Raw genomic sequence first — 12,905 nt, forward strand, 5'->3', positions numbered from 1 at the left:
TTTTGTTATTTAAATTTTATTTATTTTAATTTTGTTATGTAATTATTTAGTTATTTTTAATGTTTTTTATCTAAGATAATTAGTTATTGAAATATATAAATAAAATTTTATTTTTTAATGTTAAATTTTTATTAGTTGAATAACATTAAATAGAATAATCGGGAAATCATAATTTATATTGTTAGTACATAATTTCATGATAAATTTTGTAAAAATACAAAATAATTAATAATTTGACTATTATTAAATATATTATAATTATTACTTGTGTTTTTAATAAATATTTTAATGTTATTATGTAACTTAGTTAAAACATTTAAATAATTTTTAATTTTTAATTCAAACTTTCTTTAGTGGAAGAGGATAAATAGGAATTAGAGATAATTTACGAGAAAGTGGAGGATAGTGGAGGGAAGTAGTTTAGAAGAAATTTTAGGAGAGGATATTATTTACATTATTGGGAATGTGTGGAGTGAGAGAGAGAGAGAGAGAGAGAGAGAGAGAGAGAGAGAGAAGAGAGAGATAGATTTTAGGTAATTTTTTATGGGAAGGAAGAGCATCTCATTACTTGTTTCAAAAGTGACATGGAATAAAAATTAAGAAAATTAAAAAAGGAGAAAATTTATAAAATATAGTCTTTTAATATATACTAACAGGGACTCGTGTAATGCACGAGAGATGTTAAGTTAAAGATAAACAATAGAAACATGTAAGAGTATACAATTGTTTTATATAATAATTAATAATCACTTATATTTTATATACTACTTTTGATAATTTCTTTACAATATAAAAATAACAATAGTTAATGTTAGATAGGGTTGTTTATCAAACTTACGGATGAAAATTTTCCCCATTTCCCCGATCCCCATGGGGATCTGCCCCGAATGGCGTGGATAGGGAGAGCACTCCCTGCTCCGTGGGGACCTCGATCCCTACCCCATGGGATCCCCACTAATATATATGTATATAGACGCTATGTAGGTTTATATGTTAATATTTTTAAAAATATGGTTGAATATGTTTAAATATTTTCTAATAGGATTGTAAATTTTAATTATTTTTTTTATTTTTATTATTTTAAATAAAATAAAAAACAAAAACATAATGACTGACATTATAAAGAATCACAGGGAGTGGGGATCCCCATGGAGACGGGGATGGGGACGGGGACAGGAATAGGGATTTTTGTGGGCATGGGGATGAAGAGAGGCTACTTGTCCCCGCCCCGCCCCATTGCCATTCCTAATCAAACTAATGAAACTAACCAACCCGATTTCTTGTATTTTCAGTCAGCTTTGGTTCAATAATTTCCCAACTTGACTAGGTCGGATCAGTTCTGCTTTGGCCATTTGTAAACTAACTAAAATCAAATGACCTGACCATAGATTTTATATTAATATTTTATATTCTAAATATATATTTTAATACAGGAAAGTGAGAAATTTCCAATATTTCTTAGTCTAAAATATTTTATATCATAAATTTAACTTTTAAGTTTATTTTTTTAATAAAGCCATTGTAATTTTTTAATATTTAAACTTGATTTTTAAATTTAATCTGTTAAGTTTAAATCTTTTGAACCAACCAACCAAACCAAAAATTGACCCAAACCGATATAACTTAAGTGACCAACTCCCCAACCTGTCCAGGTTAATTTGGTTGGCCAAACAACCTACAATTGAACCGAACCAACCCGTGAACAATAGTTTGTTCTCCAATAATTATTAAAAATTTATAGCAAAAATACACAATAAATTAAATTTAAAAAGCTAAATAACATTAGTTTAAACTCCAATAATTATTGAAAATTTTTTATTAAATAACAAAAAAATATATATTTATACATAATTATTGAAATAATATTTATCACAAAAAACAAAAAATAATTACTTAAATACAAAAAATATTAATTTTAGTATATATAAATATATAATAAATATAGATTAAGTTTTTAAAATTATTATTAATAAACATTAATTTTTTGAAAGTTATTTTCTAGAATTATTAATTGGTATAAATGAATTTATTTATTTACAATATTACTTATTTATTGCAATAATATCATTATTTAAATTTTAAAATATTAATTACTTGTTGAATTTAATAATCCATAAAATTATAATACTATTAATACATAATTTTCTTATTTCAACTATTTAAAATCTAGTTATTTTAAATATTTCATTTTTTTAAATATATAGTTATTTAACTAAATCTTTAAAATCTTAATCTCTTTATAATAATTTAAATTTATTTAGTAACTATTTAAAATATTTTATTAATTGATTTAAAATTTTAATTTTAATATTTTTTTATTTAAGATATTTAGTTATTGAAATATTTAAATAATATTTCATTTTTTAATATTAGGTTTTTATTATTTGAATAAAATTCAGGTTGAATAATTCAGAAATACAATTTTGTTAGAATATTTAAATAATTCTTAAATTTTTAATTCAAACTTTCTTTAGATAGATGTAGATAAAAAGTGGATGAGAAGATAAATAAGAATTAGAGATAAGTTAGGAAAGAAACTCCCTACATAATTAGAGATAACTTAGGAGAAAGTTGGGGATAGTGGAAAAGGTTGTTTAGGAGAAATTTTAGGATATTAGATTATTTAGGTTAATGTAGCATGTGGGGGAGAGAGAGAGATTCTAAAATCTAAACCATCATTTTAGAGGTTGCTGTTTTTTGATAATTAAGGGTCATTTTTTAATTTCTGGTTTCGAATCTGAAACCAAAAGTATGTTCTTGATTTATGATTTTAGAAATATGTTATCATCTGTTTAGTATCATATTATATAAATCATAAAATTTTTGCACTACAAAATTTACTTTTGTTTTAAAAACCATTATATTGATGGTTTCAAAGATGTGTTTTTTTTTAAAGAATGCCAACTTATTTTTATCTTTGAAAAACAAAAAAACAAGGTTCAAGACTGTTTTCGTTTTCTTTCACTGATTTGTCGATTTTAAAAACCAACGAAAACAAAACATTCATATTGTTGAATGCCTCCTAAAACATCACATTAAGTTAATAATAAAAAATTACATACTTTTCCAACTTCCAACCACTTGGGTGAGTGGGGAGGGCCATCACTGTATGAATAGCCACAGCTTTCATATTTTGAGCAAATATATATAGTCACACCCTGCAAAACATCTATGATACGGGGAAAACATGGTATCGGAAGAGTTTTGATCAATCAAAACCCACCCATTAATTTTGATAAATAACAGTTGATTGGTTATATAATAACAGTTGATTGGTCAAAGTTTTTTTTGGATATCATATTTTTCCGATATCATAGTCGAACCCATTTTTCTTTTTACGTTTTGATTAAACCCACCCATTAATTTTGATAAATTACACCTGATTGGTTATATAATAACAGTTGATTGGTCAGTTTTTTTTGGATATCATATTTTTCCGATATCATGGTCGAACCCTTTTTTCTTTTTACGTTTTGATTCTCTAACAATGTTTGACCTGTATCTGTCCACAGACCCCACACAGTAGGTCTCCTGTGCAGTCATCGAAAGTCATAGCATCGATCTAGGAGCATAGCAGAATCCACATTTAGGAGAAACCATCCGTAAATGCTCCAAGGTTTATAAGCATTAATTGGGTGTTTGAATGCGATCGAATGCGAAATCATGTAGCTAGCGCCAGTTTTAAAAACCCCTTCCAGAAGTCACTTCCAGTCCTCTCAAAGCCAAACAGAAAGGGAAATGAGTTCATTTCTTAAATGATAAAATCTTGGAATAAACTCATTTTATCTTTTACAGGACAACCAGAAATTGCTCCACGTTGGATGGCGAATTATTCCTCCAAGCCAATGAAAATAGCAATGGAGGAAGCATAATTTGGTTCCCCTCCAGACCACTAGAGAAATCAACATTTTTAGATGGCTCAGAAAAACCTTCAACAAGCAGCAACAGGAGAGCTTCCTACTAGTATCAATAGAAAAATAGAACGGCTTGTTTCAGCTTAACGATAATGAGTTCAAATCAATGGCATTCACTAAAGTTCCCCTACAGGAACTGAACAATAAGACCCAAAGTCAAATAATCAATGAGAAACTGAGAATATTACCCCAATCTTAGATTCTAGTGTGGTGGTGGGGATGACATAGAACTAACTCAAAGTTATGCAGTTTTATTAATAGACTTCAACATGCCATTGCTTGTTCTTTTTGAGTTGTGAGAGCTTCTCTTCCCAAATTTCCCCTCTTTCTTCTGCAACCCTCTTCAGTGTCTCCTGTATCCCAGGCATCATTCCCTTCAGCCCACAGAAGTAGATATGAGCCCCTTTATCCAAGAGCTTAAAGATCTCGTCACTGTACTCCTCAATCTTATCCTGAACATACATTTTGCCCCCAAGTTTGTTCTTCTGCTCCCTGCTTAGGGCCAGATCATACCGGAAATGATCAGGGTAGTCTTGAAGGTACATTCTGAATTCATCATCATAGAGGAGGCTATCAGTGTTAGCTACCCCAAGGAAAAGCCATGCAAGGCCACCAAACTTGAAATTTGGAATAGACTCCATGAACATGCGACGAAGGAAGCCTCTGTATGGGGCCACCCCTGTACCAGTGGCTATCATAATGTGGGTGGCATTTGGGTCATCCTCAGGCAAAAGCATTATCTTACCAGAAGGCCCTATAATGAAATTCAAAAGTAGTCAGAAAGCCTGTTTGGATCACCATCAACCACTTACTGATGAGAAGGAGAAGAAGTTCAATTAGAGATGATCCTAGTCATATGTTATAATACCTTTAGATCCCCAAAAACTAAACTGTAGAGCATAATTTCTCAGAGGCTAACTTTCATATAGCTGCTAACATCCTGAGGAGAATGCTTTGTGATTTGTAAGATAAGAATGACATCTGGAATTATCCAGGAATTTAGATCTATTGCTGACCTGGGGTGCCAATATTTTGAGGTCTGACTGCACTACCTCTAACTGAAGACTTACCACTTAACAAAGATTATAAAAATAATGGCAACTGATTCATGGGAAATTGTACTCATTTGTAAACAATATGACCACATGTTGTGGAGACAACTGGTTCCAAGGGATTGGGACCCACAATTTAATTCGTCTTTCTTCCAGAGCACCTAAAATTTAATAAAGCACATTTAGGGACCATTTAATGAATAGGCATTTGTGAGAAAATCAACCTTTTTCACTCTTTTTTCTATTTCCCTATCATACAAAGGAATGCAATAGATGCACCAACAGAAAACCAGTAAAGCCATGATTAAGAATTCTAACAATACAGTCATTCATTTTAACATTTCAATCTAGAGATAATAAGATTTTTACCTGTGATCCGAATTTTGTCTCCTGGTTTTGAGTTGCAAAGAAAATTGCTACAGACACCAGCCTTTGAAGGATCTTCCTTTCCAGTTTCAGGGTCATAATAAACAGCACGGCGAATGCATAAACTGGTTGTTTTGCCATCAAATGAGTCGCCATACCTAGAAGATGCTATTGAGTAAAGGCGGACATTATGAGGGGTTCCTGGTTTTTTTGGGTTTTCACCCTGCAAAAAATAAGAAAATTTAACAGCTGAATAATAATTTACATGTTCATTGCCATTGATGCAATCATATTCTAAAATGTCATGGAAAACTGAAAACAAAAAACTAGCTTCTCCATTTGTACCTTCACGTCATTCTCCTATACTGGGGCAAACTCACCATCAGCTCCCCACTATACTAGCTCAAAAATAAGCTTGATTAAATATTACTAAACATTTTATATATCAAATTCCCCTCGCCCCCCCCCCCCAAAAAAAATATATATATATATCTTGTATCAATTTCTATCTTAAGACAATAGGTCCAGAATAAATTAATACAGCAGAAGACTTTAACCAATCAGTGGGGGACTGAGTAAAATGAATATTGAACCCAAGTAATCCCTCCATCAGAAAGGTTATAAGTAAGAAAAGCATCTCTATTTCCAAGCAGAGAAACTCAAATACTTAAAAGAGCTGGAATCATCTTTCAATAATACAGCCATGAGTAATTTATCCAAAAATAATAATAATAATAATAATAATACAGCCATAAGTAATTATAAAAAAAATGCAACTCAGTCATTCTCCATTGCCAAGCAGGTCTATGGAGAAGGTAAGTTAAGAAACTCAAATACTTAAAGAGATCAAATTTTTTTTGATAAATAACTGAACATTTCATTCAAGAAAAAGAAACCATGCTGCTCACTTATAACGGCAGCAGGCTTAATTGTACGACAGACAGAGCCTCAACACAACAATAGAAACAGACTTTGATACATTACAGCACAGCCCAGAGCAACCCCATTCAAGTACTTCCCTCCCCACCCCAGCTCGTGCCAACATATTTACACTTTTAGGAGGCCCATTTGAATGAGTCATTCAACAGGGAACCTAGGGAATTAGCCAATTTCACCATCGGCCTAAACTCTCACAGGGTCTGCTCTTGATCCTTCACCTAACAAGTGACAGTTCCGCAATCTCCTTCCACTTCCACATCCCTCAATCCCATCTGCTGCAACAATTTTAATCCCTGAAAAAGAGCTAACAATTCAGCTCTAGGGATTTACCCAGGGCTTTTGGGCCTGAGAAACTCATGACTATAGTGCCACTACGATCCCTTATCACACCCCCACTCCATATGTCCCTAGATATCCAAGGCAGCAGCCATCAAAGTTTAACTTGATCATCCCTCTTTCTGGGGGACTCCATTCCATCACCATTTCTGTTTGCTCATTTGGAAGCATGCTACCGTTTGCCATTCCCTTAGAATACCATATAGACACACCCCTTTAAACTCCTCCGTTACCAAAGCCCAATGTGCAATCCTTGTAAGTTCTTTCAGCTCCTCCACCTGCATATATTTCTCCTCAAAAATTATTACATTTCTTTCATACCACAGCCCCCAAAAACTGCCTCCCACAGGCCCACACACATTGCCAAAGGATCTTTTGCCTCTGAGTAGAAAATCTCATTACATCTGTTTCAAACAAATCCAAAACTTCACTTGGTGGCATCTAGTGCTGTATTCAGATCGGATTCAGCAAAATCTGAATCCGGTCCAATTACTGAAAACTTACATCTGAATCCGATCCAAAATCCAATCAGATTTGAAGACCTCAGATTCGAATTCGATTCCTAACAGACTCGGATCTTTAAATTTTTAAAATACAAAAAAAAAATTAAAAATCTAGTTACTTTTCAGCTTTTTTATATAAAAAAATAAATGTAAATATAACATAATGAACTTATTATATATAATTATAAATTCATATATAATTTTAAATATAATTATAAAAATGTATACATTAAAATCAATAAATATTATAATTGGATTCGGATTTTAATCGGATCAGATGAAGTCAAATCCGAATCCAATCCAATTACATAAATACACCATCTGAATCTGAGATAATCGGATCAGGCCACGGATTTTTGGGCATCATTAACAGACCTAGTAGCATCCAATATCTTTCCACCAAAGAGTAAATTTGTTGCCACAACTCAGAAGCATAGAAACAATATACTAACACGTGGTTGGCGCAAGTAGTTAAGGCTCAATTTGGAAGGAGTACAAATATAAATCTGTACTGTGCAAATACATAGAAAATAATACAAAATACAAGGTTTTGCACTCTACAAATTTGTATTTGTACTCCTTCCAAACTGAGCCTAAAAAGAAATGCAATTTAGTTCATTTTATATGTCAGAGTGAAGGAAATACAAAAAGCAAGTAGCTATTTCTTAACTCCACCAGAGGTAATATCAAGATGATTCTTATAACACGTTTTGTAAGGAAAAAAAATACTTACCGGAGGAATGACACCATAACTTTGTCCTTCCCAGTAGGGTACATTGCCACCATGATCGATTACAATATGACAAGTCTCTCCAGGAGACTTTGGGCCTACAATCCTTTCCACAGAAACAATGGTTGCTGTGTAAGGTTCCTTGGGCTTGTATATATTGAGAGGAGGTTCCTTGGCACCCTCAAGTTGTAAGGGTGAAACTGCAACTTTAGATGGAGTGACTTGTTTTACTGACATGCATAGTTTGTATTCGCTTGTCGATCGTGGGTTATTGATTTTCAAATCCGAAGATAAGACCGACACCCATGATTTATCCTGAAATTTTAAATTATATGTCTGCAAACAAGGAAATATAAAACAGTGATTGCGATTGCCAATGCATCATAACCAACTTACAGCATGAAATAGTTGCAGATACTCTAATTGTTTATCAGTCAAATGTGAAATTTTCTTAGTAAGAAATATGTAATTCCAGTTACATGTTACACGAGAAATTATCTAAAAAATTACTAAAACATAAATAAAGTAGAATTTACAACCATAAATAGATGTTCAACAGAATTATTTACAAAAGTCAAGGCAAATCTAATAATCAATAAAGAGGTACTGAAGAGGATAGAATTAGAGACATGTGGGTTAAGTAGAGATAATGCATTCTGAATTCTATGTGATTGCTACCATCAATCTAAATGGGGTAAGAAAACCTACAAGACAACCATAATAGCAACTGATCTTTATGGAAATGCTGGGCAATCAATTAACAGAAACTTTTTAGAATGAGTGCAGTTGATATAAGCATGTTGAGATGGATTACTGACAAGCTTAAGAAAGAAAAAATTATAAAAAGCATGTGTTTAAGAGAATTAGAAGTACAATTGTTTAGCAACATGGAATGAAACCAATGGTGAAAGAAGTAAGAGTTAAATTTTAGGCTTCGAAAAGTTAAGGGGACAGCAGTAAAGGACGTAAATGGATTCTTGGTCATGAGGACAATGATTATGATAACTTGAAGAACAGTGCCTTCTCTTTTAGTTGCCTCAGACACTTGGAAGATATGAATCCTCAGAATTGGTGCCTGAAAGGATATTTAGTAAACTGGATGATCCCTGTAGACCAAGGTTCAAAATATGGATACAGGGCAATACACCGGTACGTCATATCGGCCTGTATCGGTACTTTTTTTTTTTTTTCGAATCTGGTTCAGAGGGGCCGGTTTAAGGCTGGTCTACCCCCTGAACCACTCGCCGACCCGAAACACCCCCTCCAGGGGCATATCGGGAAGGCTCCAATATGATACATATTGGCCGATACGGACCAACACATGACGATATTTTGAACCTTGCTGTATACTAGTGAAAGGAGAAATTGGAAGCTAAATAAACTCAACTAAGAAATCCACAGAACAAAAACAAATAAATAAATAAGGCTTGATTGGATTCTTGTAAGCCTGTGGACTATATAGATTTTTTCTTTTCTTTCAGAAGCAAACAACAGGCTGGATTGAACAGTTCATCATATTCTTTTTACTGCCCAGCAGAAAGCAGTAGACTGGATGTTAACAGTAACATGTCAGTGTCATTTTGGAAGGCTTATTAATTGGATGTCTGAAACCAATCCATCAATGCTGTAATGCACATAACAACCTGCATATGTGCCACTAGTAAAGCTATGTCTTTTGACCACTTTCTTATTTTCCTCACCCATGCCAGGTCTATACTCCAACATAGAAGTAAGATGGCTTTTTTCACAGAATATAGACCTATAAATTTGGTGGGTAGCAAGAGGATGAGGTGGCATACAAGTGGACTACTTTGATCAACCAGCTTCAACACTACCTCTTGAAAATATGATAGGAAATAGTTGTATTCATATAAAAGAGCCTAAAATGATTTAGCATGACATGGGCATAGGTCTGTTGTCAATAACAGACACTGGAGAGCATTTTTCATGGCCTTGGTTGTGCATAAAATATGAAATAAACAAGGTTCCCCAAAATAATGCCTATTTTCTGGCAAGTGACTTGCACACAATATGCAGAAGTCAAAAAGTCCCAAAATTGACCATTTAGCTCCTGCATCAACTCCAATTCATTGTTTACTATCATATTAAGCTCTCTTTCATGGAAGGCTTTGTAAATTGTATAAAAAGATCTATATGACTATGATTCTCTTTCTTCATAGGAACTGTATCTGTCATGAAGACTTCTCTAGAAAGATCAATTGACATATACACATATATAAGCTTCCAATGTGATAAACTGCCCAGGACAGACAAAGATACAGATTCAACAATGACAAATTAAATATAATTAAGAGTTTTTTAGCTCCAGAATTAACCAAACAGTTATTCATAGTTACTGGATTAAATTAAATCAGATAAAGAAACAAAGGGTTAACTTCGGGGTTTCTGGAGGTTGCACTACCCTCTAAAAATAAAAAATAATAATAAAAAAAAAAATTTACCTTTTAGGCTCAGTTTGGAAAGAGTACAAATACAAATATGTACAGTACAAATACATACAAAATAATACCAAACGCAAGGTTTTCCACTCTACATATTTGTATTTGTACTCCTTCCAAACTGAGCCTTAGGCTGTGTTTGGATGCAATGCAAATTTATTTGCACTAGTACAAATGCATGGGAGTGCAAATGTACTGCAATCAAACAAAATAAGCTAAAATTTGAAACAAAAATAGGTCAGAATTTACACTCAAATCATTTGCACTGCCATGGTTCTGCACCAGTGCAAATTTATTTGCATTGCAACCGAACACAGCCTTAGGAGAAACTGAACTCCCATTGACCAGCAGTGCAACTTGAATTGCACAGTATCAACTTAAAGTCAAAGGATGCAAATAAAGCTCTTATCTTACCGATTTGTAATCAAAATACAGACATACTCCAAAAGATTTTTACTTTTTAGGAGCAATTGAACACTCGTTAACCAGCAGATATTGTCAAAATCTAAACAGTATAATATCAACTTGGAAGTCAAAGGATGCAAATAAAACTCTCATCTTTCCGATTTACAATCAAAATACAACATCCTCTAAACTCCAAAGTGGCTAAGTACCTTAAAGATCGATCTCCTTAGAGAAGAATCGTTTGCAACTGGAACAGTCACAGAAGCCTGCAATAAAACTCACTTCATTAACTACGAGAAACCTCTCCCAGCAATTCAAACCAAAATCACATAATTCCTTCAAACAAATGTCGGAACCAAGCCAGTGATAAGATACATGAAGAGCAACTCAGACCCAATACAAATTTGAAGTCACAAACAACAGAGGTTTCTTCAAAACATGAGTATAAGCCCAAGAGCAACCTAGAAAAAATCGATTAGAGATTAAACGTACCTGGGTCACAATTGAATGTGCCATGATCGGATCGAAGAGCTACGGAGCTCAAAACAAATCAAAGCTTGGGCTTTCTGGATAGAACATAAACGAGGGAGCTCGTCTCCTAGAGAAGGAATTGGAAAAAGAGAAATCTAGGGTTTTTATAGGGTCTGTAAATGCAGAACTAAGAAGAAAGAAGCTCTGATTCCGTAATCCTTTCGGGAGAGGCAAAGGACAGTTTTGGCTCCTCGACCTGCCTCACTGGCTGCTTCACTGCTCATAATTTATTTTCAGAAATTAAATAACCTCAAACTTTCTGAAAATTACTAAAAGAACCTCGTTTCTTCGAGTTCATAACACATATGAACAATGGCATCTTGGAACCCCAAAAAGAAAATTATTATTAAAATATTAATACTATACAAGTCCCCTGTAACGACGGAAAGGCCAAGAAAGATGATTGGGATTGGAATATTCGGAAAAGTGTATATAATGTTTGTCACAATAAAAAAGTACATCTAGTCCTAATATTATAGGCTTCAAAAAAAATCCTAATATTATGGATTCTTATGGGAGTCCTAGTATAAGGGTTTTCTTATGTTAATATAATATATTCTGGGTTAGGGTGTTCAAAATTAGCGATGGCAATTTCCTGGAAGTTTTTTTTTTTGAAGCGTTCAAATGTTAGGACCTATTTGTCAAAACCCGGTCTGGGTTTTGACTAGGATATCTCCTCTTTTTTTTTGGTACTGTTATATCTCATATTCAGGCACTCGTTTCGGATACCTCCTAATAAACCCCATTCAAATTATATATAGAAATAAAATATGTGGTATAATATAATAAATAGTATACCATAATTTATAACATATAATATAATATATTAAGAAAAATTAATTAAGTAGAAGGTAGGAGCAGTCCTATGGCCTATGACATTCCTAATTGGTTAATTTGCAAGTTGAAAGAATGGTAAGATCCATCATATGGATGCCAAAAAGGGTGCAAAATTGGTGGGTGAATTTCAAAAATTTCTTACCTTTCTTCCAACTGAGAATCATATTCCCTAAATTTAGAATACAGTATTCAAGGATCTGACTTGAACTACAACCGAACTAGATCTAAACCAAAAGAGAAGGGAAGGGATATACCTGATTTGGAGAAACAGTGTCTCCCAATGTCGGTGTTCACGCCCAAAGAAACTTCCCAGAACCGCTCCCACTAAAGATGACACAGTGATGATGGAGCAGAACTAGCAGTGTTTGTCCCATGAACCAGGTCCTTCTGAAAAACTCGATGGAAGCAATGAGCACTACACACGATCAGTCTTTCAGCAAAGACTGATATCAAGAAGCTTTCTTGATCTTTTCCCTCACAGATATATCGACCTGGCAATAGATGACGACAGCTGCTAGAGGAGAAGACTAGAGAAGAAGGTAGCGAACTGCTTTCTCCTCTCTAGGGTTTCTTTGAGATCCAATCTCTAGTTGTAGAGTATTCTTTGCGAATTCCCTTAAGGTTCGAATTCTTGTAATTCGAATTAGGGGTTCTCCTATTTCTTTCTTAGTGATTAAGAAACCTCCTAATCCCATTAGGAGTTATCCTAATCCAAATCTGTATTTGGATAAGGAGTCTTCTTAATCCTATATGTATTTGGTCTCCATGAGTGGATAGGGTTAAGACCCAATCCTTTTGGATTGACCTAATCTCAGATCCGCCCCTTTAAGTGA

The 12,905-nt window shown here is 33.5% G+C and overlaps 1 protein-coding gene across 1 annotated transcript; it reads right to left on the reverse strand.

Annotated features, from left to right (window-relative positions):
* Nucleotides 1-3,937: 3,937 nt before the first annotated feature.
* On the reverse strand, nt 3,938-11,681 carry LOC148865466 (ferredoxin--NADP reductase, root isozyme, chloroplastic-like). Its single transcript, XM_088977023.1, has 5 exons — nt 11,197-11,681; nt 10,914-10,970; nt 7,844-8,176; nt 5,336-5,555; nt 3,938-4,668 (listed from the first exon to the last, which is right to left on the reverse strand). The coding sequence occupies exons 1-5, from the start codon at nt 11,218-11,220 to the stop codon at nt 4,169-4,171; spliced, it is 1,134 nt and encodes a 377-aa protein (XP_088833149.1). The 5' UTR covers nt 11,221-11,681; the 3' UTR covers nt 3,938-4,168.
* Nucleotides 11,682-12,905: the final 1,224 nt, after the last annotated feature.

Source organism: Nelumbo lutea, chromosome 3, assembly GCF_056320005.1.
Source record: "Nelumbo lutea isolate HS-2025 chromosome 3, American lotus-T2T, whole genome shotgun sequence".
NCBI lineage: Eukaryota > Viridiplantae > Streptophyta > Magnoliopsida > Proteales > Nelumbonaceae > Nelumbo > Nelumbo lutea.

Coding starts and splice junctions, on each gene's coding strand:
- LOC148865466 (XM_088977023.1), bottom strand. CDS start 11,220: ATGGCACATTCAATTGTGACCCAG. Junction 10,971..11,196: donor CACATTCAATTGTGACCCAG/GTACGTTTAATC, acceptor GTTTTATTGCAG/GCTTCTGTGACTGTTCCAGT. Junction 5,556..7,843: donor GTTATGGTGTCATTCCTCCG/GTAAGTATTTTT, acceptor TATTTTTTGCAG/GGTGAAAACCCAAAAAAACC.